Raw genomic sequence first — 22,200 nt, 5'->3', positions numbered from 1 at the left:
AATCCTTGCGGAACTGACGACTGAAATTCGTCCACTCCTATCTGGCCAGTTATTTGAACGTGGAATCTAGAACCGTTGACGTTACAAAGCAGCGTTACAAGTATTTGACTAAGTAGTTATAGTGTGGAGAACTAGAGATACCTGTCTGTCATACATGCGTCTTGCTGTGACTTGTTCGGGGAACTGAGTGGGGTTGTCCCAAGTGCCGCTTGCGTACTCAGCACAATTGACTGCCGCTTCAGATGGACAAAAATTATGCCGCTGGAGCAGGCCATAGATAGACCACAATCATTACCTGGTTCAACCTTCCTCTATATTTGTAAATATAAAGTATTTATACACAGCTACTTTAATTGTTCAAGTAGATTAACATTATAGCTAGCAGAGTTCATCAAGAGTGTAGCGTCATAAATTTCGTCCGGACTAGTGTAACTAGAAATAAGGATCTCCCATGACTGGATGATTGAAGCACCGTTCGAGCAACGCATCCCATTCTCTCCAGTCGATGTCGTCCGGATTCGTCGACGATGGACCACCCGGTGGCAGATTGATCAAATCCACCTGATCGAACGAGTCATAGTTTGCCTGCGATATCCACGGGTCGGCTGCAAGTGTGTCCTGCCGCAGTTCATATGCTGGATTGAGAGAATTCGCCGTGGCGGGAGGCGCCGACGTCCCGGACATGTTTGTAGGTGGATACTGCGCGTTGGGGTCCATCCCATATCCTTGGAAAGGTGTTGGCAGCCTCATCTCTGCCCCATACATGGTCGACTGGGTTGCACCCAATGACACTGGCGATCCCATCTTGGGATTCGAGTGCGGTGAGTCGAACTCTTCCCACGAGTGTGGCGTCTCGTTCCTCTTCGATTCCTCTCGGAAAGCATTCGGATCGAACCCGGCCTTTTCCCAGGCTTGTCTCTTGACCTTCCGAAGCATGGACCAGGCTTCTTTACCACCGGCAGACAACTGTCGATGGCTGGATATTCCGTTGCGACCAGCCACGCCATCTTCGCTGAGCAGAGAGAATATCTTCTCCACGAGGTCACGTGAACGCTTCGCCTCGACGGAAGTTGGGCATTTGATCAGGTCGGCCAGAAGCATGGCGGTTGCTTGCAGCGGCTGATACATGCCGGGGTAGATCCAATAGAATGGATGGAAATCCTGCGTCGTACACATCTCGATGAAGATGCGGACAAACTCATGGCAATGGCGGACACATCTGCGGGAATTATTAGTACGAGTATGCCAAAGCCTCGTTAACCACTCACTCTTTCCGCACTCGGTGCCACCATTTCCCCCCTGAAGCTCGAATGAGTGGTTGATACAGCATGCAGTACGCACGATGTATCATAAGCTTCAAGAGTCGTTGTGACCAAAGGCGGAACGCAGCAGCATTCTGGGTGCTGACTGATTCCCTTCGTATGTCCTCCGGAGTACCTGGGCTGTGTTGCTGTAGATCGGCGGGGCAGGATTCCATTTGCTCGATTCGCTCCACTCTCTCAGTGATGTGTTTATGTAAAATGTCGATCCGACGTTTGAACTCATCAATTTCCGACATTTTCATTTGCCGCACTTCGAACTGGCGGCGCAAAAGCGATCGCATGATCGTGGTGATTGAGTAACGGCCGACGGCAACAAAGAGGCCCAGGTTGATGTTCCTGTTGGAGTCGGCCATGGAACGGGGATCTTTTGGATCCGGCACCATCTGCGCAGTGATCATTTCGTCCTTCAGCTCACTCACCATTCTGGTGTCATAGATCTCATCGGTGAGCATTACCGGTGGCAACCCCGAACAAATGGAAGTCATCACATCCGTGTGGATGATATGCCACCAGATTCGTCGCCTGATCTCCGCTTGCACGGGATCCAGCCCGAAATGCTTGCCATCTCGGTGGAGACCCATCGCTTGTGCGACTCTTAGTGCGACACTGATGAATGAACAAGAGCTGAGCGATTCCTCCTCTCGGATGAGCATGTTTTGTCCAATGAGGAACGCCACCAGGGAGTATATCGTTGGACTCTGGGGAAATGACACGAGCGCAAGCGATTGTGTGCTCAAGCGATATAACTTGGTTGAAAGGATCGCACCCGAGAATTCTCCAGTGGATGGACCAAACGCGTCCGTGGTATTGCTGATCGACCCGGCGAACAGCACTGCAAATAATAGAGGAAGAAAGCTGGGGGTCTCTGCCAACACCCCATCCGACACCCCTTGACGGTTCCAGGAACTTAACCAGATCCAAAACCGGTCGTATTGATCCTTGAATGTCGGAAGATGTAGCAGCGGGATGATGGGCTGAATGCTGTCCACATAGCTGTTGTAAAGCGAATCGCAAACATTCCGGTCTGGCATCTCGTCCAGGACTCGAGGAAGAGAGTAATAGCGTTCACAACGGTTTTCCCCAGTTCGAAATCCCAACTTGCCAGCATTGCCGGCTTCTGTCTCTCTGCGAAGATCATCGGTATTGTCCAAAGTTTGCTCACAACAGCATCGCCCGTGGAACGGGAATACCGGCAGACTTGTCACGAGCTCATCGAACTCTCGGTTCTGTCTCGCATATTTAGAAATGCCTTTATGACAATAGGATACACTGGCTTACCTGCTCACCAAAACATGCCCAGAACGTGCTTCCAACGTACCGTGACCTCCCTCCATTTTGCAGGGTCAAATGACCGAGTCTTCCGTTCTTCGGATCACTACTCCCACAGGTATCGCTCTCGTCTTTGTCACTCCCATTTTGCGCGGTATCAGAGGCGCTAGTCACAGTAGAATCGTGCTTCTCCTGCGACACTTCTGACGAGTTCAGTCGTCGCCGTTTACTTGGCTGATGATCTTCCCCGCCCGGATGAACAGCTTCCTTCTCTGCTTCTTGACTGACATAGGCACAACTTTTCCCTTCTCTTGAACACCTCCCGCATGAGGGGTGGACCTAGATCCTGTTAATGTCCGGTCGAGCAACGTTCACTCCAACTTCTACCTACTTTGTCGCACTTCACCCGCCTTGTGCGGCATTCCAAGCAACTGTTGATGATCCGATGGCGCCTGATGAGGTTGCCTGAGGGTTTTCTGGCAGCGCCCGATTCGACCGGGTTTGCGGACATTCTTATTGCTCGAATAAGGTTTTCGCCAAAATTTGGCGAGGCTCCACAGCTACTACCGGCGGGATGCTGGGCGTGATATGAGTTCCAAATGCATAATATGAGGAGCCGGAAGTTATCAGACCCGCATCAGAGGGGTAATGACACTGGTATAGAATAATATGTGCAAAGTGGTGATGAAGTTGTCCTCGTAGCGCGGCCCGAACGCGCTACGACCGATATCTTAAATCCTTTTGGTATCCAATCGATCGCAGGTCCAAAGCTCGTGGCGCAGAGAAGATACCAATCCCAGTCAACCCAATCGTGGAACTATTGTAGTGCTGTCTAAGGTTCAGAACTTTTTCGCGAATATCAAGAGGGTCTTGATGTCCTCGTGATAGTTTGTCGAAAGTTGCCACATCCACTCGCCAGTCCAAGGGTGGCGTTTGGTGTGTAGGAGGAGTATGCGGATGCCTGGTGGCCTGGTTAAGATATTACTCACTTTAGTCTTTACGGTATTACCGCACGTATTATTCGAGACTGGAGTTACTGCGCTTCATAATAAAAGTTGAATCCAGGTTAGTTGGAATCGGCCGGAAAGAAATAGAGTTGACGAGGAAGCGATGTGATTAGCTGGCGGGGGTCTGGCGCCATCCGCACTATTCCTCCGATATCGATGCTTGAGTGGGGGATGAGTGACCCGCCGATGATGTCGCTGGTAGAGGTGGACATTTTCCAGCGCTGAGTATTTGTCAACACCAGAGGAACCCCAATTTCTTATATATTGAGTTCTTTGCTGTCCGGAAACCATCCTCTTGAGCCACACATCTCAATATTCCCACTAAAATCCATTTCAGTATCATACACTCGATACAGCGACCTTTTTGTTCCCTTCGTCCGTGACCGAGGCAATATCCGAATCTACAATAATGGCCCCTCTCAAGGTTGGAGATAAGCTCCCTGCAGACGTCCAGTTCACGTAAGCCTTCAAGGATTCTATCCCATATCTCGTCGAAAGTTGCAGATTCGGGCAACCTGACGAGCTCCTGTGGGGCGTTCTACTGACTCTTGCCAGGTGGGTTCCGATTGAGGACGAGGACCCTACCAAATGCGGCATTCCACAGGTATATGATGCCAATAAGGAGTGGCAGGGCAAGAAAGTGGTCATCGTCAGCCTCCCAGGTCCGTCCATCATAGTCTAATACAACTTCCTGAGCGAAACCAACTGACGGGTCTAGGTGCCTTCACTCCTGGTTGCCAGGCCCGCCATCTGCCACCCTACATCGAGAATTTGGATTCTCTTCAACAGAAGGGTGTCGACCTCGTCGTTGTCATTGCATCCAACGATGCGTTTGTGATGAATGCTTGGGGCAAGGTCAACAAGATTAAGAGCGACAACATCGTAAGTCACCTTGTTCACGTCAGATCCCGCCAGTGGAGAGTGCTAATATTGTCCCTCTAGCTCCTCTTGAGCGACACCAAAACCTTCTTTTCCAAGGAACACGGCTGGATGTTGGGCGACCGCAATGGTCGGTGGGCCATGGTAGTTGAGAAGGATGGCACCATTAGCTATGCCGAGACGGAAACGAGCCCAGGCCAGGTCACGGTAAGTTGTCCAGATACGCGCGTACCCAAACACAGTCACTGATGAATGATCCATAGGTCTCCGGTGCAGATGCTGTTCTGGCCAGGTTGTAAGCCACAGATGCTTAAATTGTCATTGGAACTTTGAACTGTTCATAGTGGCAGGCTAATTGTAGCGAGGGACTCCGAGTTCATCAACGACGGATGTCAATTGCCAAATAGCCTAGTAAAGATATTCTCCAGCTGACGTGGGCACATCACGCATTCTGCTCTTGTGACGTGCTGAACCCATCAACATGTAGTACAGGAATATATAGGCCCGGAAGAGACCGTGAAATAATCAGTAACCAACCTCATTAGTAGACGTAAGAAAGACAAACAGGCCCGACAGGGAGCAGTAGGAGTGACGGAGTTCGTCACTTGCGTGTCACAGTTTAGGGAATGGGGATACTAAGTGGTAGCCTGATTGACTGATTTAAGTCACGTGACTCAGCCCATTAGCTCCCACACCGAAGCTTAAAAGATTCTTCCACCTCTGCACTTTCAGCTTTCTTTCACACTCGTCCGAAATTCAAACCGCAAAATAGTCTCTTGAACTGTGTGAAGTATCCATGATGCTCCACACATATCATAATGGACACCCTCGATGGCACTGAGTGGGATGTACTGATTGTCGGTACTGGCATCCAACAATCTCTTCTTGCACTGTATGTCCAAGTCAACCCGGATCACCTGGAATTTGTCCAACCATTCTGACCATTACAGCTTACATATCAAGGTCACTGTCTCGATCTGACAAGAAAATCTTGCACATCGACCCAAATCCCTACTATGGAGGTGTCGAAGCTGCCTTTGCCTTGAAAGAGGCAGAGGAGTTTGTCACCCGTCACCAAGGCTCTGGACGGTCGATTCAGAATGCCAAGCTGGCACTCTCTCCCTCTCTCGGAGAAGATGCAGAAACAAAGCTTGCGCCATCAAGGTCATATAGCTTAGCACTCGCGCCTCAACTCCTATACACGCAATCCGCTCTTCTCCCGGCCCTCGTCACTTCGAGATTACATACGCAACTCGACTTCCTCGCTGTCGGCAGTTGGTGGGTGTACTCATCGAAAGATGGAGGTAACCCATCACAAGCAGACGAAGGTGCGACGGGGTTTGAGGAACGGCATCCTCGTTCCACTTTGACAAAGGTGCCTGCCGGGCGAGAAGATGTGTTTGCCGACAAGACCGTTGACATCCGGTCTAAGCGGTCATTGATGAAGTTTCTTCGCTTTGTCGGTGAATATGAAAAGGAGGAGGAGGCCTGGCAGCCCTTCTCCGATGCACCATTTCAGCATTTTCTTCAAGAGCACTTCCACGTCCCTTCCGTCGTTCAGGCACCATTGATGGCTCTGACAATGTCTCAAAAGCCATCGGAAGAGACGCGGACTGATTTCGCGCTGCCTAGGATTGCACGGCATCTACGCTCGATTGGTCTTTTCGGCCCTGGGTTTGGTGCCGTGTTGCCTAAATGGGGTGGGCTCTCTGAAATTGCTCAGGTTGCTTGTCGAGCTTGTGCGGTTGGTGGAGGCGTCTATGTCCTTGGGAAGGGACTTGCCGGCGCGCCAGACCAGGCTGCAAACTCTACGGATCCTCAACTCTCATTGAAATTGACCGGAGAAGATACCGTGCGTTCGAGGATTGTTGTTGGCAGCCAGGAAGGTTTGACTTCAGTTCTACCGCCATCAGCGATGCAGGCTCGAGAGGGATCTACCATTTCAGTTGTGTCACGGTCAATTTCGATCGTGTCTTCCAGCCTCTCGGATCTGTTCCCACCATTTGCGGAAGGATCGCCGCCTCCTGCCGGTGCTGTGGTGGTATTGCCTTCAGGATCCTTTAGTACCACCGATGACCAGGATCCCGAACAAGGTAACCAGCCTCCGGTCCATATCTTGATTCATTCCAGTGAGTCAGGAGAATGCCCATACGGACAAAGTAAGCATAACCTTTTCTTTTGCGTTATTCCTCATGCTCTTATGATGATCATCTATTTTGAATACCTACATTGTCTGCAACATCATTGATGACAGCTACTCTGACAAACTGATGAGCCCTTTGAACATTACTTTATTTTTCCACGTTTATTCTATGACCAGAGGCTAATCTCACCTCAGGTGTTCTTTATGCGAGTGTTGATGGAGCGGGTAATGAGGAAACGCTGAAACATGCGGTCGCCTCTCTACTTGATCCGGTGCAAGAGGAGTCTACCTCGAAAGTTTTGTGGTCGATGTACTTTGAGCACAAGTATCATCAACCTGTTCAGGATGCGGTGGACGCGGGGAAGGATGACCGCGTGCTAGTTATTCCCGAGACGCCCCAGGATCTCACGTTTGATGATTCGATCCTTGATAGCGTTAAAGAAATCTGGCAAAAGGTCATGGGTCCCGATGTGACCGACTTTCTAGTGTTTGAGGAGCGGGAGAGCAATCTCGACGATGACGATGAAGAGGTCTAATGGGAACTCAGCATCAACAATGCATTATTCCAGTTACATGTCCACATGGGTGCTCCTGTTCGCCGTCCCGTCCATCATAGCGTGTCAGCGCAAATCATCGGCCCCGTAATAGCATCTCTAGTCTCCTTCCCGAGCATTTGCTCCACGATCGTCAGCGCGAACAGCATGGCAGTGCCAGGTCTGTCGACGTCCGTCAGCAACCGTTCACTCATGAGTTCGCGGAGCCACTCACCCTCTCGATGTAATGACCTTTCCATCCACGACGACCCTCTCGCTGTCCGGCGCATAATCCCATCCTCTCTTTACAATGGCCTCCTTCACCGAAGGATGACTCGTCACCCTGACTTTCCGCGCCCCATCCCCCGTCGCTCCGTCGTGCTCCGCACTCGCCACCAGCGCCGTGGTCGCCGCGCAGATGAACGCCACCCACCTTCCTTGCTCCCGGTACGCGCGGATCAGATCCCGAACCATCGGTGAGGATGCGAAGGTGGCTGCACCGGGTCCGCCGCCGGGGAGGATTAAGATGTCGCGAAACGGTAGGGAGGCCGAGAGCGAGAGGTGGTCCGGGACAATGCGGACATTGCGGGAGCAGGTGGCGTAGTTATGTTCAAGGTTTACACCAGCAGACGTGACAAAGAAGCCAGCACGAATCAGGACTATGGTACTGTTGTTAGCGAATGTAATTCCTTACTTGACTTTACGGTAACCGGTTCTGCTTACCATCCTGCGGCGTTACGAACTCGATTTCTTCCGAGCCATCAGCAATCAAAACGAGAGCGGTCTTTGCCGCCATTATGGGCACGATGGACAAATTAGACTGTTATATGTGTCAGTTGGATGGATTAGATGTTTTGGAGCTTGAAATTTAAGTGATCATACTTCCGCATCGAGAGCTACATGATATTCCCATCTACCCCGCCTACGTCAGACGTACTCTACCATGTCGGCGTACTTACCTCACCTTTGACGACCTTCCTCCGGCCTATGGGAATGGAGAGTCGTATCAACTTTACCAAACACAAATATTATACAAGAAAGCAATATGATGCGAACAAGCAACGATCGAGGTTTGGATGCCCGGGAGATCCGCTTCAAGGCCGTCAATCTCTACCCATCCCTGCCATATCTATGCTAATCTTTTAGACACCGGACCATTGGTCGAGACTGCTGGGCAGTACACGATAATAGACGCGACCTCGATCGGAAAAATTGACGCGCTTTTCCCGATCTGGGTCGCTTTTCCCCGATACTACGGACCACCATCTTAGCGGGAGCTCCAGAGCTTCAGTCCCTCCAGTGGCTTCTGCATACCAGGGACCAAAAGCTGCAGCACTTACTTCATTGTCAGTATAACGAACCCGAAGTAGTCATTGTTCGAATACGGCAGCAGTCTCCTTCAAAACCCCGTCTCAACTATGATCTGAAGGAGCCTATCATCAGCGATCACTGATTTCTCTGCCCATACAAGTATGCTGTTGCCATCCCCCGCCATGGCGAGGGACCCCGCTGTTGACTGTATTCAGAAAGTATGTCCTTGTGTGTTATCGAAGGGAGATTAGCGATTTCATGAAACCAGGCCCGTAGAATACACATCTACCAGTCATTCACTAGCCCGGGCTCCCTGTGTATGCCGGACCGAACCCTAGGATCGGCCATGATTGAATCTCGTGCGAACATGCAGTGGTAATCGCGCGACAGGTAAGATCATACAACTATATAAGACGCGTCGAAGCTGGGATAGTTAGCGGAGAGCGATATCCGTAGAAAATTCGAGTCTCGTTTACAGCTCACTACCCAAAATCCACCGAAAAGATGTCTTCTCCAGCAATGAAGTATTTCCCCAAGGCACAGACAGAGTTCAGTACGACGATACCGATGATTGCCAATGGCAATGCCTTCCTCGGTGATATCTCAACCAGGTACGCTCCAAGAACGGATTCTTCCGCTTTTCCATGAGACGTTTGAGCAATCGCTAATGATATCATCCAGCCTTGACAAAGAAAAGCCGATATCGGCTGGGTTCTATCGATTGGAACCCGGCCCAGCGCTCGATTACACATATACCTACGACGAGATGAAGATCATCGTCTCGGGGTCGTTCGATATCACCGACGAGTCGGGAACGACAGCCCATGCCGTGCCTGGGGACGTCTTCTACTTCCCCAAGGGCGCCAAGATCCATTTCGAGACGACTGAGGGGGGACTGGCATTTTTCACGGGCCAAAGGGCGGAAGGCGGCGCATGAAGAGGTGTAATTATTGCCAAAGCCTATATGTGGTTGGGCTGCTTAAGTGTGGGTGTGCCAGGAACTTGCACTGATCGAAGATATATTTGCAAATCTCGATGGACGAATACCAGGTAGACCTATACCGGAGGTCTTGTGGAAATGTGAATCAAATTAAGGGACGCTTTTCGTCCCCAATATTAATGATAACGCCACGCTGTCAAATCCGGGTACTCGCAGTGCAAATCCGTACATAAGATTGAAAGCCTCCTGTTGCCTTTCATAGAGATACTTCGTCGAACGTATCGATCTCTCTGGACGGGCTGAGGTCAGACTTCGATCTCTGCGGTAGCTTCCGTTCCGGAGACTTGGACTCGGAATTAGCGTCCGTTTGGTCCTTTCCCTTCTGGCTCTGCTTTGCATCCCCGTCTTCGTCCTCGTCCTCCTCCTCTTCATCATCAGGCTCGGTGTCCTTGTCTTGAACCGACTCCTCCGAGGATTGATTCGAGTCGCTCGGGACCTTAGCTGGGGATTTGGGCGGCGGAGTTGGTGGCGCGCCTTCACTTTCGTCGTCTCGACCTCCGTTGATATTGTTTTCTGCATCGTGGGTGGCTCGCTCGGGAGTGGGCGGCGTGACTTCCGTCCTTGGGCTTTCCATGGGCCTCTGAGGTGAAGGCGAGTGAGGCTGCTGGGCGACCTGCTGCTGAGAAACGCTTGGCCCGACATTCCTCAACCTTGGGTCTGCATTGAGATAGTACCCCCTAACCCCGACAATCCTGCCTTCTCTTTCGCATCCTTTGATCCAGTCTGGGACCACGACGGGGATATTCATCTCCACCGCCTTCTCCCATGCCTGACCACGCCCTTCGGTGCAAACGAAGTGGGTGGTGTCTATCCGCACGGAGTCGATCAACTTGGCTCCGATCCTCTCCACGGTTTCTGCCAGACTCTCCTTCAATTGTGAGGGAATGATACCTGGCGTGATTGTGATGCCGCTAACGTCGGTCATCTTGTGCGTTCGGACGGTCAGTTTCTCGCTATTGTATACACCGGCGCTCGTCCGTAGTTGCAGATGGAAAGTGTATTCCGTGTCTACGGCCAACCCGCTGATTTTTGTACTCTGCATCTCGAACGGGCGCGGAATGTTGCCTGCCTTGCTTCCGTTGCGATACAAGCTCAGGCTGCGCAGCTCCGCCGTGGCAAGATCGATGGGATCCCACTCCAATACAACGGATGTCTGTGTGGCATTGCGGCAGCGGAGGACGGGGGCTTTGGGGGTCGCGTTTCCAAACGTTTCGTAGATGTGGTTTTGGAGAGCTTGGAAGGCGTTCGCTGCGGCCTTCTCGGAGGATAGATTCCGCGAGACTTGGATGTCAACAATTGATCCCGAGGAGATGTCAGGGGGGAGGAGTATGGAGGGAAACTCGATCTGAATCAGGTCAGTGATATCATTCGAGATGACTGCATTCCACGTCGCAGTCTGTCTCTCGAAAGGAAACCTACGAGGCGCTTGTCTTCTGTGAGAAGAACAGCTACACCGGCATCAACCTTGCCGACAGTGAGTGAGAACAGCATGACTGTTATATCATTGCCTTTCCTTAGAATAAAAGGTATTGAAACCGTGTTTTAGAGAAGGTGTCTTTGGAAGCCAAAAGTCACATTCGCTGCATAATCCGGACAGGACTTGATATGTTATGGACTGGGTTGGAATATGGATGCGACAAGCTGGAGGCACTGGATAAAGGAGCACGTGATATCAATTTCAACATGGATGGAATTTGGGATACCAACCAATTAACCTTGACAGTTCACAGCCATCATTCCTATGAAATAAGACTTCACCAATGCGGTCAATGCTATGACTAGAACTCTCCCTCTAGTCAAAACTCCGAGGGACAAAGCCTCTCGATGCTAACTGGTTCTCTCTGTCCTAAGCATTTCTGTACCCATCGAGCTAGTTGTCGAGCATTGTAACGATGACATTTGATAATCCATGGAAGAGAAAGGGGCTATCGGGCAAATGGGAAATACCAAACCGGGAAATCGATTAACAGAGGGCATAATTCTGATAGTGAAGTGCGCTGTGATAAATGTACATAAATTAGGGCCATCTCCCTATCTTCCAGCATCATGACCTGATCGATACTATCGACCGAACAACCGTCATACGATGAACTGTACGCATTCCCGCAATAATGAAGACGGTTGCATATTGCGAAGGGCCGTCACGGTCCATTTTTACATCGGGTATTGAGCTCTTCCCATTGGAGAATCTCTGGGTCTTCGATTTGAAGTGCATTCCTCTCAGTCATGGAACTTGCGGTTTTGGTTTTCCCCGAAAAGCGACACACGAATGGAGGGAAGGGCATCGGTCTCCAACAACCGTAACCGTTCCTCTAGGGTGTTGTTCACGTCAATTTTGCCGTTGCCGCCCACAATAATGACTCCACCGGCTCTACCGTGTGTTAGCGAGGGTCTCACATCAATCGACAACACTTACGATCCCTCAGGAAGTGGGTCGCTTTCGTTCAACACGACTTCAACCTCGCCGTTGGTCTTCTTATACTCCTTCTGTGCTGACTCGATAGCCTTCCTCACGACACCGTAGTCTGCCTTACGTGCTTTCAACTCCACCTTGCTCTCATTCAACGCATACAGCCCCTCTAGTATCAACCCCTTCAGGGTTGCTTCGTATCTCTTCTTGTCCTTGATGGCGGCATCGAGTTTCCCGCTCGTTTGCTCGAACAGATCATCGAGCAGCTCTTGTCTCGCACTCAATATCCGTAGTCTGCTCTTGTTCGCGACGGTGGACTTTGTGATCTGCTGGGACATGCTGGCTTGCTTGAACTTCTTCTCGTATGAAGCATCGATGGAGGCGGTTTCGGAGCGGACGAGTCGCGATTTCTCAATGGCAAACTCTTCGTCTGCTTTGTTTTGGATCTCCTTGGCTTTCTCCACAGCCTCTTGACGGATGAATGCGGTCATCTTCTTGAGTTCGCCGGCGACCTGGGTAGAAGGGGTATGAGATAACATGTCGTCGATGGGCTGTGGAGCACTTACCTGATCGTCGGACATGGCGTGAATTTGCGACATTGTGGAAGTTGATGGCCCGATCACACTACTAGAGGTGTCTTGAAGGTCGGAAGAGGAATTGAGAGAAAGTTATGTGGAGGAAAGGTGGTCAAGAGCTCGAGATGTCGGGTCGAGGAGGCCTGGAGCGTCCTGTAACCAGTTGGATCACTTGGAGGTGGATGGATGACCGACGATGCAAGGATCAGGAGCTTGGACCACCAAACACTCCGACTTGGCGGACTTGCTTGAACTGTAGTGCACGGACCATCCTATTTCGGCCTAGGTCAGCCACAGTTTGGCAATGTTGTTGCCTCAGGCATGAAATAATATATATTGCACAGCCACAGTCCAGCCATCGCTGCAGCTAATTACGGTTCCACTGGCATCACCGCTACTGTAGCCAAGTTACTTGTATACGGTGTGTTCATCAGACCATCCGGGGTAGTGATCCACGGTCATTTGCCTGCCATCCTGCTCTGTATCCCTCATACCCAACTCCAGCTTGCTTGGGATATATCTATGAATGGCATCATATATTTTGCCCTAGGAACGGGAAGAACGCGATCTGCGGGCATCCTTTAGTTCAACGATCCGCTCCTTCAGCTACACCTCCAAGCATGCCGCCTCCCCACCGGTAGCATCCCCGGATTCTTTGTCAGGCACATAATGGGGGGCTTGTCGCCGGGAGCGACTATAGCGGTATGCCACCGAATCATCCGAGCATTGATGCACCGGGACTGATCCACGGACATCCAGATCGGCGTCCTCGTCGGCCTCATTTCAACATGCGCGCAAAGCATCGGCCTGACGTTGCAGCGCAAGTCGCACATGATCGAAGATGAGAAGGAGCATCAACATACCCGCAGACCGCCATACCGGCGACGGCGGTGGCAGGTAAGGACCCCGATTTGATGTTGGACGACCCTAGCTGACCGTTTCGCAGCTCGGCATGGCCATGTTCATCCTCGCGAACCTCATCGGAAGCACAATCCAAATCACGATGCTACCCCTGCCGGTGTTGTCGACACTTCATGCTGTAAGTGTTCTTGGAAAGTCATGGGAAATGCCGAGTATTCACGGTTTCAACAGAGTGGCCTGGTCTTCAACACGATATGCGCCTCGGTCATGCTCAAAGAGCCGTTCACATACTATTCCCTCGCTGGGACGATCCTCGTCGCAGGAGGCGCCGGTCTTATCGCCTACTTTGGAGCTTTGAGTGAACCGTCCCATAACCTGGACCAGCTTCTGTCTCTCATGGTGCGCCCCGAGTTCCTGGTCTGGTTCTTCGGGACATTCTTCGTCATGGCCATCGTCGCGGTTACCATCTGGGTATCGAATCGCCTCTTCAACCCGGCAACTCCACGGATGCGACTTTTCCGCGGCATGTGCTTTGGCTTCCTGAGCGGAGTGCTCTCGGCACATGGACTGTTGATCGCCAAGTCGGCCGTTGAGTTGTTTGTTCGATCGATCAGCGACCGGAACAATCAATTTAACCGGTGGCAATCCTGGATCATCCTTCTTGGTCTTCTCGGGTTTGCTCTACTCCAGCTATACTGTCTGCATCTTGGTCTGCGGATCGTCTCTACAAGCGTGCTATACCCGTTCGTGTTCTGCATTTATAACATTGTATCCATTCTCAACGGTCTCATATACTTCCACCAAGCATCTCGGCTCCCCTCTCTGGATGCAGGTCTCATCGCGCTGGGAACCGCTATATTACTTTCCGGGGTTCTCGCCCTCAGCTGGCGACTAGAAGACGAGCATGGTCTCGGCAAGGCTCCGCAAGGGCGCCCCCGAATCACCTCTCACTTGACCGCACCAAGTGCGGTTCTCACCCCCGGCCCTGAACTTCTCGAGTTCGAGGATGAAGCAGTCTCAGAGACTGAGCGTGACCGCCATGCACGCTTTTCAAGAACTTATGCCGAGGATGTCGAGAGTGGAGTTCCAGTAAGACCTCGAACTCGAGATCGTCCTCACCCTGGACACAGTGAAACTACACCACTCCTGCGCACTCGCCCTCGTCACCCGAACATATCAACACCTAAATCCCTTTCTCCCGTCACTGATCGCTCACTATCATTCAAGAATCGTCCCGTAAGACCGAGGAGCTTGACACTGAACGTTCCAGAAGATGCCGCCGAGATCTGGGACGAGCTCAACGACCGAGGAGAGGACTCGATGCGACGCAGCTCAGCCAGTATGATACCCAGCCGCGGTTCTCTTCGTTCCCCCGTGTCTCGGAGAGCTCGGCGAGCTCGTATGATGGGCGGGCCGAACCGTCGAGCCACTGCGCTTGGGCTAGATTTCGGAACGATCAGGACCACGGGACAGAGGTGGTGGGATCGCATGCAGCGGCCGAGTATTTCGCAGGACAACGACCATCTGGATACAGAAGGGGAAGAGCTGTTGGTGGATCATGGGCGAAATCGGAGTTGGCTTGGTGGCGATAGCAATGGGAACGCGCAGGAGAGGGGGGATGACGGTCTTGGAGGTTGGTTTAAGTTGAGATGGTGGAAACGACGGGGTAGGCAAATAGACGACGATGGCGGAGGTGACGCTGTATAATTTTGTATCGTTTGAGTTCATGACTGACTGGGTTGATGCAATGGTGATTTTGTTGGACAAGTGATGCCAATAGATTATTCAAGATTTAAGTCATAACCCCCCATTCCGGTTCGACTTCGGACATATCTTGCAAAGATGTTTCTAGTAAATGTGAGAATCTCATCTAAGATCATCGTGTAGTCCAAGGATCGGTGCTTGACTTAGACCGTCTCAACATATCGTTGGAACTCCCTAATGCTAGAAGTCAGTGGTGGATGCGTAAACAAGAAGACCGGATCATAGTACCAATCCGTAACCGCCTCCTCCCATAGTCTCCACTCATGTTCTCTCGTCCCAGCAAAATGCTCGACGAACTGATCGCCAAACAGCTCCCTTGCAATTTTGCCTTCTTTGAACCGTCTCGTCGCCTCACCCAGCCCCTTCGCCAACCTCTCACCCCGATCCGCCTCACCTCCCATCCCATCTCCCCTGCTCAGGGGCGGCGGGACGCCTTCCGCGTTCGCAATATCCAATTTTTTTTCGATGCCTCGATAGCCCGCCGCGAGGATGGCCGCCAGAGCGAAATATGGATTAGTATCCGCACCCGGCGTTCGGATCTCCAACCGCGTTGCCTTCGGAGAGCAGGATGGGGGCGTTATGACTCGCACCGAGGCGGCGCGATGTTCCAGTCCCCACGACACGCTCACCGGGGCCCAGAAGTTCTCCACCAACCGTTTGTAGCTATTCACCGTGGGAGCGAAAAGTGGCATGATCTCGGGGAGGGCCTGAAGCACGCCGGCGAGGAATTGCCGGCCGGTGTCGCTGAGGTAGACGAGGTCGGGGTAGGGAGGGTTCGGGTCAGGGGAATCGCGGACGAAGAGATTCATAGATGGTGAACTGGCGGATACGAGGGAGATGTGCATGTGGCCGGAGTTGCCCGGGAGGTTGGCTCGTGGTTTGGCCATGAAGCAGGGGAGAACGCCGTATTTGGTTCCAAGAGACTTGACCGTGTACTTGAAAAGTGCGGCTCGGTCGGCCATTTCACAGATCTCCGTGAAACAGAGTGCCTGGAAGTAGTCAGCCTTGACCTTCGTCTTCAACAGAAATGCGATGAACATGCCGCCTCGAATACACCTGGCCCGCTCTCCGTGTGCCAGCCCTCAATGGGGCATCGGAACTGGTCGCAAGTTTTGAAGGTCTCGTAATAGTAGTCTTTATTATGGGTTGGTCTCGAAATGCTATATCCGAACATTCCCTCCGTCATGGCAGGTAGCTTCCAAGGCGGGTTGTCACGCAGGAAAGCCATGGCTTGTGGAGGGGGATCCTGCGACATCCCGGATGACGCAACCGATGCTTCTGTTGGAGGAACTCGGAAGTGGTAGAATTCATATTCGGCTACAGAATGGTAAGATTGTGGCATTCATGAACACATTTTTGCCCCATTGGGGGTATTTGAGTGGTACACGTATGCAATGGACGTAACGGACTCTTCGTAAACGAGATGTACACTAGACATATGTCCAGTCTCTCTTGACAGGAGACACGAAGGACTGGTGTCTCGGGGGTTGGGATAATATTGACGGGTATATTGACGGGATCACTACTCACCTCCTGCCATAGCACTCATATTCGCACCCGCCAGCTTATCCACCGCCCGTTTCAACACGCTCCTTGGACATGCGCTCAAGCTCTCCTCAGTATCCGGGTCGAAGAAACTCACCAGGAAGAAAGGCACATCATTCTCCCAAGGAATTCTCCTAAAGCTCGCTAAGTCTACCTTGGCTATTATGTCGTGGTATCCATTCTCTTTGTTGCTGATTCCCAGCTCCCTCCTGTAGGTCTGATCGTGCATGTCCCATCCAAAAAGGACGCTGCAAAACCCGAATCCAGTGTGAACGACAGATAGGAACTTTTTCTTGGCCATGAGCTTGCCGCGGAGCATGCCATCCACGTCGAGGCCCGCGACTTTGACGGCGGCATCATCTCTAAGAAGCTCGGCAACGTTTTCGGGGGTGATCTTGTCCGGTTCGATATTAGGCATGGTGCTGTGGAGGAGGAACTGGAGCGAAGTGAAGTAAGAATAATGGAGATGGCGCGACAAATGGTAGTCTAGCGGAGAGATTGAAGTAGATATCAATTCGCTAATTCATTCGAAAGAGGAGAACTATGCATGCAAAGAGGATTTGTTTCGTTCTACGTATCAGTAGCCGTAGGGAATCGTCGTGGACCTAGAGTGTCTCTGATGACTGATACTACTACGTAGGTGGAGTGGAGAGTGGGAGTCCGTCGACTGCCTCAGATGAAATCAGGAATCTGGGAAGGATGGAGTTGGTTTGATAAAGTTAAGGGAGACAAACGACTAAAAAAGCCACCTAAGTTCCCACGCCAAGCAGTCGGACTTCCACTCCTAGGTTTCCTTTCTATTGTGATTTAGAAACAAAACCTTTCACATTGAAAACTGCATATCGTGCACAAAGATCAACTTCTGATAAGACGTCCTTGTTGCACCGCTTGGCTGCATGTTGAGGCATCAACCAAAGTCTGCAAGGCACCAACTGCCACAGCAGCCCGGCCTCAGCAGCCGCAGCAATTACGTCATGCCAATCTGACCTGGTCAAATCACATGACTCGTGTCGTTCATGCACAGATGCACTCCATATCATCTCGTCGCTTCATGATTCACAGCTAACGTTGGCAAGCAATTAACATGATGGCTTTAGGAGAAGTCATTTATCTGCATGTTTGACCCCTTATAGGGCGGTCGATCCGGGCTGTCGGAGCTTGGGAGACCTGTCTTCGAGGAAGCTAACAATGCAACACCTTCGGAGTTCGGACTGCACCGACTGGTAGACCGACAACAGCTATTCCTTGGCTCCACTGTCCAGTGTCCATGGTCTTATCTAATAATGGCGGTAGCGGAGTCATCCCGTCACACGGATAGTCCGACTTCACACTGACTGGAGCTATTCCACGACATTCATCATTCATTAATACTGTAGCAAGCAGAATATCACCATTACTCCGTGGACTCGAAGTCAAAAGCCTCGATTTTTATATTCCGCGTATTCTTTAACTTCTGGCGGCGCGAGGATAATCCTCATCCTAACCCTTTCGTTTATCTGCCCATTTCAATTCAAGAGTGTGGAATTCGTCAGGAATACATTATGGCATCGGAAGCACCTAAAGGCCGATTAGCTGGCAAGAATGCCATGGTTACCGGCGCTGCCGGGTATGTGCTTTAGTTCATTTCGTTCCGTCCTTGCCCTTGGAATCCGGCATTCTTCCGCCCGGTCCTTCTGTTATTCTGATTTACTGCCATTGTGCCTGTACATGGCCAGGCAGAGTCGCGAATTTTGCTTCAGAATGTCTAATTCGACACAGTGGAATTGGTCTTCAGACCACGATCTTGTTCGTCCGTGAAGGTGCTCGTGTCTTGATGGCCGATATCTCCGGACCTGCCCTCGAAAAGGCTGTGGGAACCGTTACGAAGCTGTACCCCAATGCTATTACACCTATGAGCACCATCTGCGATGTGTCCAATGAGGATTCCGTTGCTGAGGCTGTGGGAAAACTTGATGAGTTTGGTGGTTTGGATGTTATATTCAACAATGCCGGAATCATGCACGCTGACGACGCCGACGCGGTTGAGACACCCGAGAGAATCTGGGATATGACCTTTTCCATCAACGTCAAAGGAGTGTGGTTCGGTTCCAAGCATGCCGTGTTGGCGTTGCGAAAGCATAAAAAGACAAAGGGCTCGATCATCAATGTTGCTAGCGTGGTTGCACTCGTCGGTTCAGCGACACCGCAGCTCGCATATACGGCATCCAAGGGGGCGGTTTTGGCCATGACCAGGGAACTGGCAGTTGTCCATGCAAAGGAGGGATACCGATTCAACTCCCTGTGCCCGGCGCCATTAAACACCCCGCTGTTGCAGGACTGGCTGGGAGATGATGCTGAGAAGCGAAAGAGGAGAGAGATCCATTTCCCGACTGGTCGTTTCGGTGAGCCGATTGAGCAGGCGCAAGGGGTTCTATTTCTAGCGAGTGATGAAAGTAGTTTCGTCAATGGAACAGATTTCGTCATCGACGGTGGTATGAGCAAGGTGAGCAGATATCCTACTCCCCCGGCGCATTCTGTACCAACATCTGACATTCTCAAGGCCTATATCACCGCGGAAGGCCCAGCGACCACAGCCCCGGCTAACCTTGGCTGAAACGATATTCATGGGCTGATCTGCACCGATGAGTACGTGACTCCATTTCATGCCTTTCCTCTCAATGTCGATGCGAATATAGTTCGGCGTTTCGGCACATCGGGTATCCTAAATAGTGGAAGCTTTGGGCATACATTAAGGGTATCGCTTACATTTTATACGAGTAAATAGAAAGCAGAACACGATGCTCTCAGATACTTGTTTTGGGACCATCTTTGCTGCTCCTTAACTCTTGATAATGCCAACGACCCTCCCCAGTCCTCTCCACCACATCCAACCTGTTGCATATCCAACTTCGATGACACCCCTCACAACCCTCCAGGCCTCATTTACGTCATCATAAGGCAACCTCAGGGGACCTGGAATGGGCGTCTTGACTCCCCAAAAACGGTCCTCACATATGCTCTTCACATTACACAGCCCTCTCAATCCCTCTTCACCGCCAAATCTCCCATACCCACTCCCACCTACGCCGCCAAAAGGCATCCCCACGGCATAGAACACCCCGAAATCGTTCACCGACACATTCCCTGCCCTTACCTCCTTCACCACGCGCCTGACATCCTTGCTTCCTGCGCTTCCAAACACCGATGCCCCCAACGCATATTGCGTCGAATTCGCAATGGCGATCACATCATCCACACCCCTCGCCAGCATCACGACCATCACCGGCGCAAACAGCTCCACTTGCGCAATCCGCATCTCCCGTGTGACATCGACTAACAGCGTTGGGGCGAAGAAATGCCCATTGGGCGCCGATGACACCTTCCCCGCTTGTCCGCCGGCTAGGAGCTTCGCGCCATGCGTCACCGCATCTTTGATCAAGGCTTCCAGTTCCGCAAACGGCGCGTCGGAGACCATGGCGCCGACGTCGACCGGTTCGTCGGATAGCGGATCGCCTTGACGCAGCGAGCGAACGGCGGTCGGGAGGACGGACAGCAGGGCGTTATAGGCGCGGGGAGTGGCGATGATACGTTCGATGCCGAGGCAGTTCTGTCCGGAAGCCTGGAATGTGCCACGCATGAGGATGTCCGCGACCCGGGAGAGCTCCGACCCGCTATCGGCCACCGTATCCAGCACGATCGCAGGGTCTTTGCCGCCCAGCTCGATGACAGTGGGGGTGAGGGATTGCGCAGCGGAGGCAGCCACGAGGTGACCGACGCGGCGGGAGCCAATGAAAGTGATGTGAGAAATGTCGGGGTGGGAGGTAATGTGGGAGGCGGTGTTGGGCCAGCACGGGATGTTCTGGATGAGGTCTGCGGAATGGCCGGTGGCAGTGAGGGCGGCGCGGAGGATCGAGACAAAGTACGCGGTAGACCACGCGACCTGTTCGGATGGTTTAAGGACGAGGGCATTGCCAGTGAAGAGCGTGGCAATTGCAGGTGAGAGAGCGTTGTGGAATGGATAGCTGGGCAATTGTTAGACTCGAATAGACATAGGATCCATTCGTGAGCGTACTTCCAGGATACCAGCGCAGTAACCACACCTAGAGGCTCGTATGCAACAGTGTTCTTTTTGTACATCATAAGAAAATTTGTCGGCCGCCTGCTTGGCTTTATAGCTTTCTCGCCATTCGTGATAGTCCATTGCAACTTCTCCGTCGTGACCATGATCTCGCCGAAGATGGCATCCACCCGCGACTTGCCCGTGTCGCGGCATGCTGCTGTTACGATCGCTTCTTGGTTGTGTAGGATGTATCTGTGGATATGCAAACAGGATTAGCATTTATCTTCTGAGGGGTAGTCTCGCATCTGCTAGGAAAGATCCGGGAGCCCATACCGAAGCACTGTTTTCAGCACCCTTTTCCTCTCTGTAAGACTCGTCTTCGCCCATTGCTTCTGTGCTTTACTTGCTGCTGCGATTGCGCGGTCGATTCCATCACGGGTCACAGGGTTGATGCGGCCGAGTAGCTGACCGCTCGCTGGACAGTAGCATTGAATAAGGGAGGATCCAGAAACCTTGATACCAATTAGAGTTGATTTATTCCTCATTCATCCGACACAACTGCTTACCTTGACTGTAGGGTTGAGTAGCTCCTCGCCTTTCCAGTCAGACTTGCATGCGGCTGGCAGAGGCACAGTGAAGGACGGAACCGACTTCTCCGGAGTTGGGAACAGCCATTGCTGCAGAGCGAAGAATCCTAAAGCGATAGCAAAAGCGAGGGAGAGAGCAAGAAGTGGATTATGTAGGATTGAACCTAGAGTATCCATCTCGCGTAAGCCGATCAACGAAATCATCGCCCGTGATATTCTGAGAGCGTCGAGCTTGGTGTTGCGGCCGCTCTGTCTATCCCTGGCAAGTTGTAAAATCCCCCGTCATACCCCCCCGGTCATTCCATGTGAAAAGGGTCCGGGGATGCGATCAATATTAAGATTGGGGGTTGAAGATTCCACGAATATACCAGTAGGAATCGAAGTTCATAGACATTACTCCGTATATATTGGATAATTATCGGCAATTTTGGTATCATATGCTTCTACCCGCTATTACGAGTTTGAACCCAACCTATCACATCTACTGTACGATCGTCTTTTCCCCATTAACTTTTGTTCCCAGGAACGCTACCGCTACCAGTCGTCATTGTCACTCTTCTCATCATCACTATCACCAACCTTCCCCTTCCTCTTCGCCAACGCCTGAGCCAACGCTCCTGCCAGCCCTTCCTGACCTCCCGCCGCCGAATCGCCACCCGAAGCCGCGGCTGGAGATGGAGATGCTGCCCCACCCGGTACAGCTGCAGCGCTCCGATCGCGTTTCTCGGTGTCGGTGACCTTTTTGAGCCGCGCACCGCCGCGGATGTCGGCAAGGAGACCATCGCGGCCGCCTGACGGGGTCGGTAGAGCGGGCGCTGGACCTGGGGCAGGCGGCGGAGGGGGCGCACCACCGGATGGGGGAAGCGGAGGTGGAGGGGGAGCACCACCGGTCGGGGGAGGCGGAGGGGGAGGGGGAGCGCCGCCGGTCGGGGGAGGCGGAGGGGGAGGAGGAGGG

General features: G+C 52.1%; 12 protein-coding genes across 12 annotated transcripts in view; 5 read left to right on the top strand and 7 right to left on the bottom strand.

Annotated features, from left to right (window-relative positions):
• Window positions 1-432: 432 nt before the first annotated feature.
• On the bottom strand, window positions 433-3,102 carry P152DRAFT_403930 (uncharacterized protein; the record flags this gene model as incomplete). Its single annotated transcript, XM_033676729.1, has 5 exons — window positions 433-1,219; window positions 1,269-2,548; window positions 2,601-2,697; window positions 2,791-2,930; window positions 2,983-3,102. The coding sequence occupies 5 exons, from the start codon at window positions 3,100-3,102 to the stop codon at window positions 433-435; spliced, it is 2,424 nt and encodes an 807-aa protein (XP_033530792.1).
• Window positions 3,103-3,935: 833 nt separating this feature from the next.
• Window positions 3,936-5,102, top strand: P152DRAFT_461803 (Redoxin). The gene is made up of 5 exons (XM_033680207.1): window positions 3,936-4,057; window positions 4,154-4,260; window positions 4,317-4,480; window positions 4,541-4,684; window positions 4,741-5,102. Exons 1-5 carry the CDS (start codon window positions 4,008-4,010, stop codon window positions 4,774-4,776), a joined length of 501 nt encoding a protein of 166 aa, XP_033530791.1. The 5' UTR covers window positions 3,936-4,007; the 3' UTR covers window positions 4,777-5,102.
• A 193-nt stretch (window positions 5,103-5,295) lies between these two features.
• Window positions 5,296-7,156, top strand: P152DRAFT_468583 (uncharacterized protein; the record flags this gene model as incomplete). The annotated part of the gene is made up of 3 exons (XM_033680832.1): window positions 5,296-5,369; window positions 5,441-6,636; window positions 6,816-7,156. 3 exons carry the CDS (start codon window positions 5,296-5,298, stop codon window positions 7,154-7,156), a joined length of 1,611 nt encoding a protein of 536 aa, XP_033530790.1.
• Window positions 7,157-7,205: 49 nt separating this feature from the next.
• On the bottom strand, window positions 7,206-7,992 carry P152DRAFT_461800 (DJ-1). Its single transcript, XM_033680206.1, has 3 exons — window positions 7,877-7,992; window positions 7,389-7,812; window positions 7,206-7,336 (listed from the first exon to the last, which is right to left on the bottom strand). Exons 1-3 carry the CDS (start codon window positions 7,947-7,949, stop codon window positions 7,231-7,233), a joined length of 603 nt encoding a protein of 200 aa, XP_033530789.1. The 5' UTR covers window positions 7,950-7,992; the 3' UTR covers window positions 7,206-7,230.
• Window positions 7,993-8,918: 926 nt separating this feature from the next.
• Window positions 8,919-9,608, top strand: P152DRAFT_461799 (uncharacterized protein). The gene is made up of 2 exons (XM_033680205.1): window positions 8,919-9,075; window positions 9,146-9,608. The coding sequence occupies exons 1-2, from the start codon at window positions 8,969-8,971 to the stop codon at window positions 9,399-9,401; spliced, it is 363 nt and encodes a 120-aa protein (XP_033530788.1). The 5' UTR covers window positions 8,919-8,968; the 3' UTR covers window positions 9,402-9,608.
• A 52-nt stretch (window positions 9,609-9,660) lies between these two features.
• Window positions 9,661-10,955, bottom strand: P152DRAFT_403829 (uncharacterized protein; the record flags this gene model as incomplete). The annotated part of the gene is made up of 2 exons (XM_033676723.1): window positions 9,661-10,809; window positions 10,884-10,955. 2 exons carry the CDS (start codon window positions 10,953-10,955, stop codon window positions 9,661-9,663), a joined length of 1,221 nt encoding a protein of 406 aa, XP_033530787.1.
• A 419-nt stretch (window positions 10,956-11,374) lies between these two features.
• Window positions 11,375-12,596, bottom strand: P152DRAFT_461797 (putative ATP synthase subunit E). Its single transcript, XM_033680204.1, has 3 exons — window positions 12,441-12,596; window positions 11,881-12,386; window positions 11,375-11,835 (listed from the first exon to the last, which is right to left on the bottom strand). Exons 1-3 carry the CDS (start codon window positions 12,471-12,473, stop codon window positions 11,685-11,687), a joined length of 690 nt encoding a protein of 229 aa, XP_033530786.1. The 5' UTR covers window positions 12,474-12,596; the 3' UTR covers window positions 11,375-11,684.
• A 423-nt stretch (window positions 12,597-13,019) lies between these two features.
• Window positions 13,020-15,168, top strand: P152DRAFT_423441 (uncharacterized protein). Its single transcript, XM_033677211.1, has 4 exons — window positions 13,020-13,151; window positions 13,209-13,346; window positions 13,396-13,488; window positions 13,542-15,168. Exons 1-4 carry the CDS (start codon window positions 13,119-13,121, stop codon window positions 15,015-15,017), a joined length of 1,740 nt encoding a protein of 579 aa, XP_033530785.1. The 5' UTR covers window positions 13,020-13,118; the 3' UTR covers window positions 15,018-15,168.
• Window positions 15,169-15,217: 49 nt separating this feature from the next.
• P152DRAFT_468577 (glutamine synthetase/guanido kinase) lies at window positions 15,218-17,037 on the bottom strand (the record flags this gene model as incomplete). The annotated part of the gene is made up of 4 exons (XM_033680831.1): window positions 15,218-15,248; window positions 15,303-16,063; window positions 16,117-16,352; window positions 16,605-17,037. 4 exons carry the CDS (start codon window positions 17,035-17,037, stop codon window positions 15,218-15,220), a joined length of 1,461 nt encoding a protein of 486 aa, XP_033530784.1.
• A 1,123-nt stretch (window positions 17,038-18,160) lies between these two features.
• Window positions 18,161-19,212, top strand: P152DRAFT_452266 (short chain dehydrogenase; the record flags this gene model as incomplete). Its single annotated transcript, XM_033678285.1, has 3 exons — window positions 18,161-18,225; window positions 18,378-19,101; window positions 19,159-19,212. 3 exons carry the CDS (start codon window positions 18,161-18,163, stop codon window positions 19,210-19,212), a joined length of 843 nt encoding a protein of 280 aa, XP_033530783.1.
• Window positions 19,213-19,437: 225 nt separating this feature from the next.
• Window positions 19,438-21,422, bottom strand: P152DRAFT_442406 (ALDH-like protein; the record flags this gene model as incomplete). The annotated part of the gene is made up of 4 exons (XM_033677742.1): window positions 19,438-20,620; window positions 20,671-20,910; window positions 20,992-21,170; window positions 21,225-21,422. 4 exons carry the CDS (start codon window positions 21,420-21,422, stop codon window positions 19,438-19,440), a joined length of 1,800 nt encoding a protein of 599 aa, XP_033530782.1.
• A 260-nt stretch (window positions 21,423-21,682) lies between these two features.
• Window positions 21,683-22,200, bottom strand: part of P152DRAFT_423433 (WH1-domain-containing protein) — a 2,150-nt gene continuing 1,632 nt past the window's right edge. Inside the window, exon 3 of the mRNA XM_033677210.1 lies at window positions 21,683-22,060. Coding sequence (XP_033530781.1) covers window positions 21,780-22,060 — 281 coding nt within the window. The 3' untranslated portion in view covers window positions 21,683-21,779. The remainder of the gene's footprint in view (window positions 22,061-22,200) is intronic.

Source organism: Eremomyces bilateralis, assembly GCF_010015585.1.
Source record: "Eremomyces bilateralis CBS 781.70 unplaced genomic scaffold P152scaffold_27, whole genome shotgun sequence".
Taxonomy (NCBI): domain Eukaryota; kingdom Fungi; phylum Ascomycota; class Dothideomycetes; order Eremomycetales; family Eremomycetaceae; genus Eremomyces; species Eremomyces bilateralis.
The sequence above is the reverse complement of the archived record's forward strand: the minus strand, read 5'-3'. Positions and strand labels throughout refer to the sequence as shown.

Excerpts from the sequence above, each read along its gene's own strand:
- P152DRAFT_461803 (XM_033680207.1), top strand. The coding sequence starts at position 4,008 with ATGGCCCCTCTCAAGGTTGGAGATAAGCTCCCTGCAGACGTCCAGTTC. Across the intron at positions 4,058-4,153 it reads CCTGCAGACGTCCAGTTCAC|GTGGGTTCCGATTGAGGACG; the intron begins GTAAGCCTTCAA and ends GACTCTTGCCAG. Across the intron at positions 4,685-4,740 it reads CGAGCCCAGGCCAGGTCACG|GTCTCCGGTGCAGATGCTGT; the intron begins GTAAGTTGTCCA and ends AATGATCCATAG.
- P152DRAFT_461800 (XM_033680206.1), bottom strand. The coding sequence starts at position 7,949 with ATGGCGGCAAAGACCGCTCTCGTTTTGATTGCTGATGGCTCGGAAGAA. Across the intron at positions 7,813-7,876 it reads GTTCGTAACGCCGCAGGATG|TCCTGATTCGTGCTGGCTTC; the intron begins GTAAGCAGAACC and ends ACAGTACCATAG. Across the intron at positions 7,337-7,388 it reads AAGGTCATTACATCGAGAGG|ACCTGGCACTGCCATGCTGT; the intron begins GTGAGTGGCTCC and ends GGACGTCGACAG.
- P152DRAFT_461799 (XM_033680205.1), top strand. The coding sequence starts at position 8,969 with ATGTCTTCTCCAGCAATGAAGTATTTCCCCAAGGCACAGACAGAGTTC. Across the intron at positions 9,076-9,145 it reads CTCGGTGATATCTCAACCAG|CCTTGACAAAGAAAAGCCGA; the intron begins GTACGCTCCAAG and ends GATATCATCCAG.
- P152DRAFT_461797 (XM_033680204.1), bottom strand. The coding sequence starts at position 12,473 with ATGTCGCAAATTCACGCCATGTCCGACGATCAG. Across the intron at positions 12,387-12,440 it reads ACGCCATGTCCGACGATCAG|GTCGCCGGCGAACTCAAGAA; the intron begins GTAAGTGCTCCA and ends CCTTCTACCCAG. Across the intron at positions 11,836-11,880 it reads GACCCACTTCCTGAGGGATC|AGCCGGTGGAGTCATTATTG; the intron begins GTAAGTGTTGTC and ends AACACACGGTAG.
- P152DRAFT_423441 (XM_033677211.1), top strand. The coding sequence starts at position 13,119 with ATGGGGGGCTTGTCGCCGGGAGCGACTATAGCG. Across the intron at positions 13,152-13,208 it reads CGCCGGGAGCGACTATAGCG|ATCGGCGTCCTCGTCGGCCT; the intron begins GTATGCCACCGA and ends ACGGACATCCAG. Across the intron at positions 13,347-13,395 it reads ACCGGCGACGGCGGTGGCAG|CTCGGCATGGCCATGTTCAT; the intron begins GTAAGGACCCCG and ends ACCGTTTCGCAG.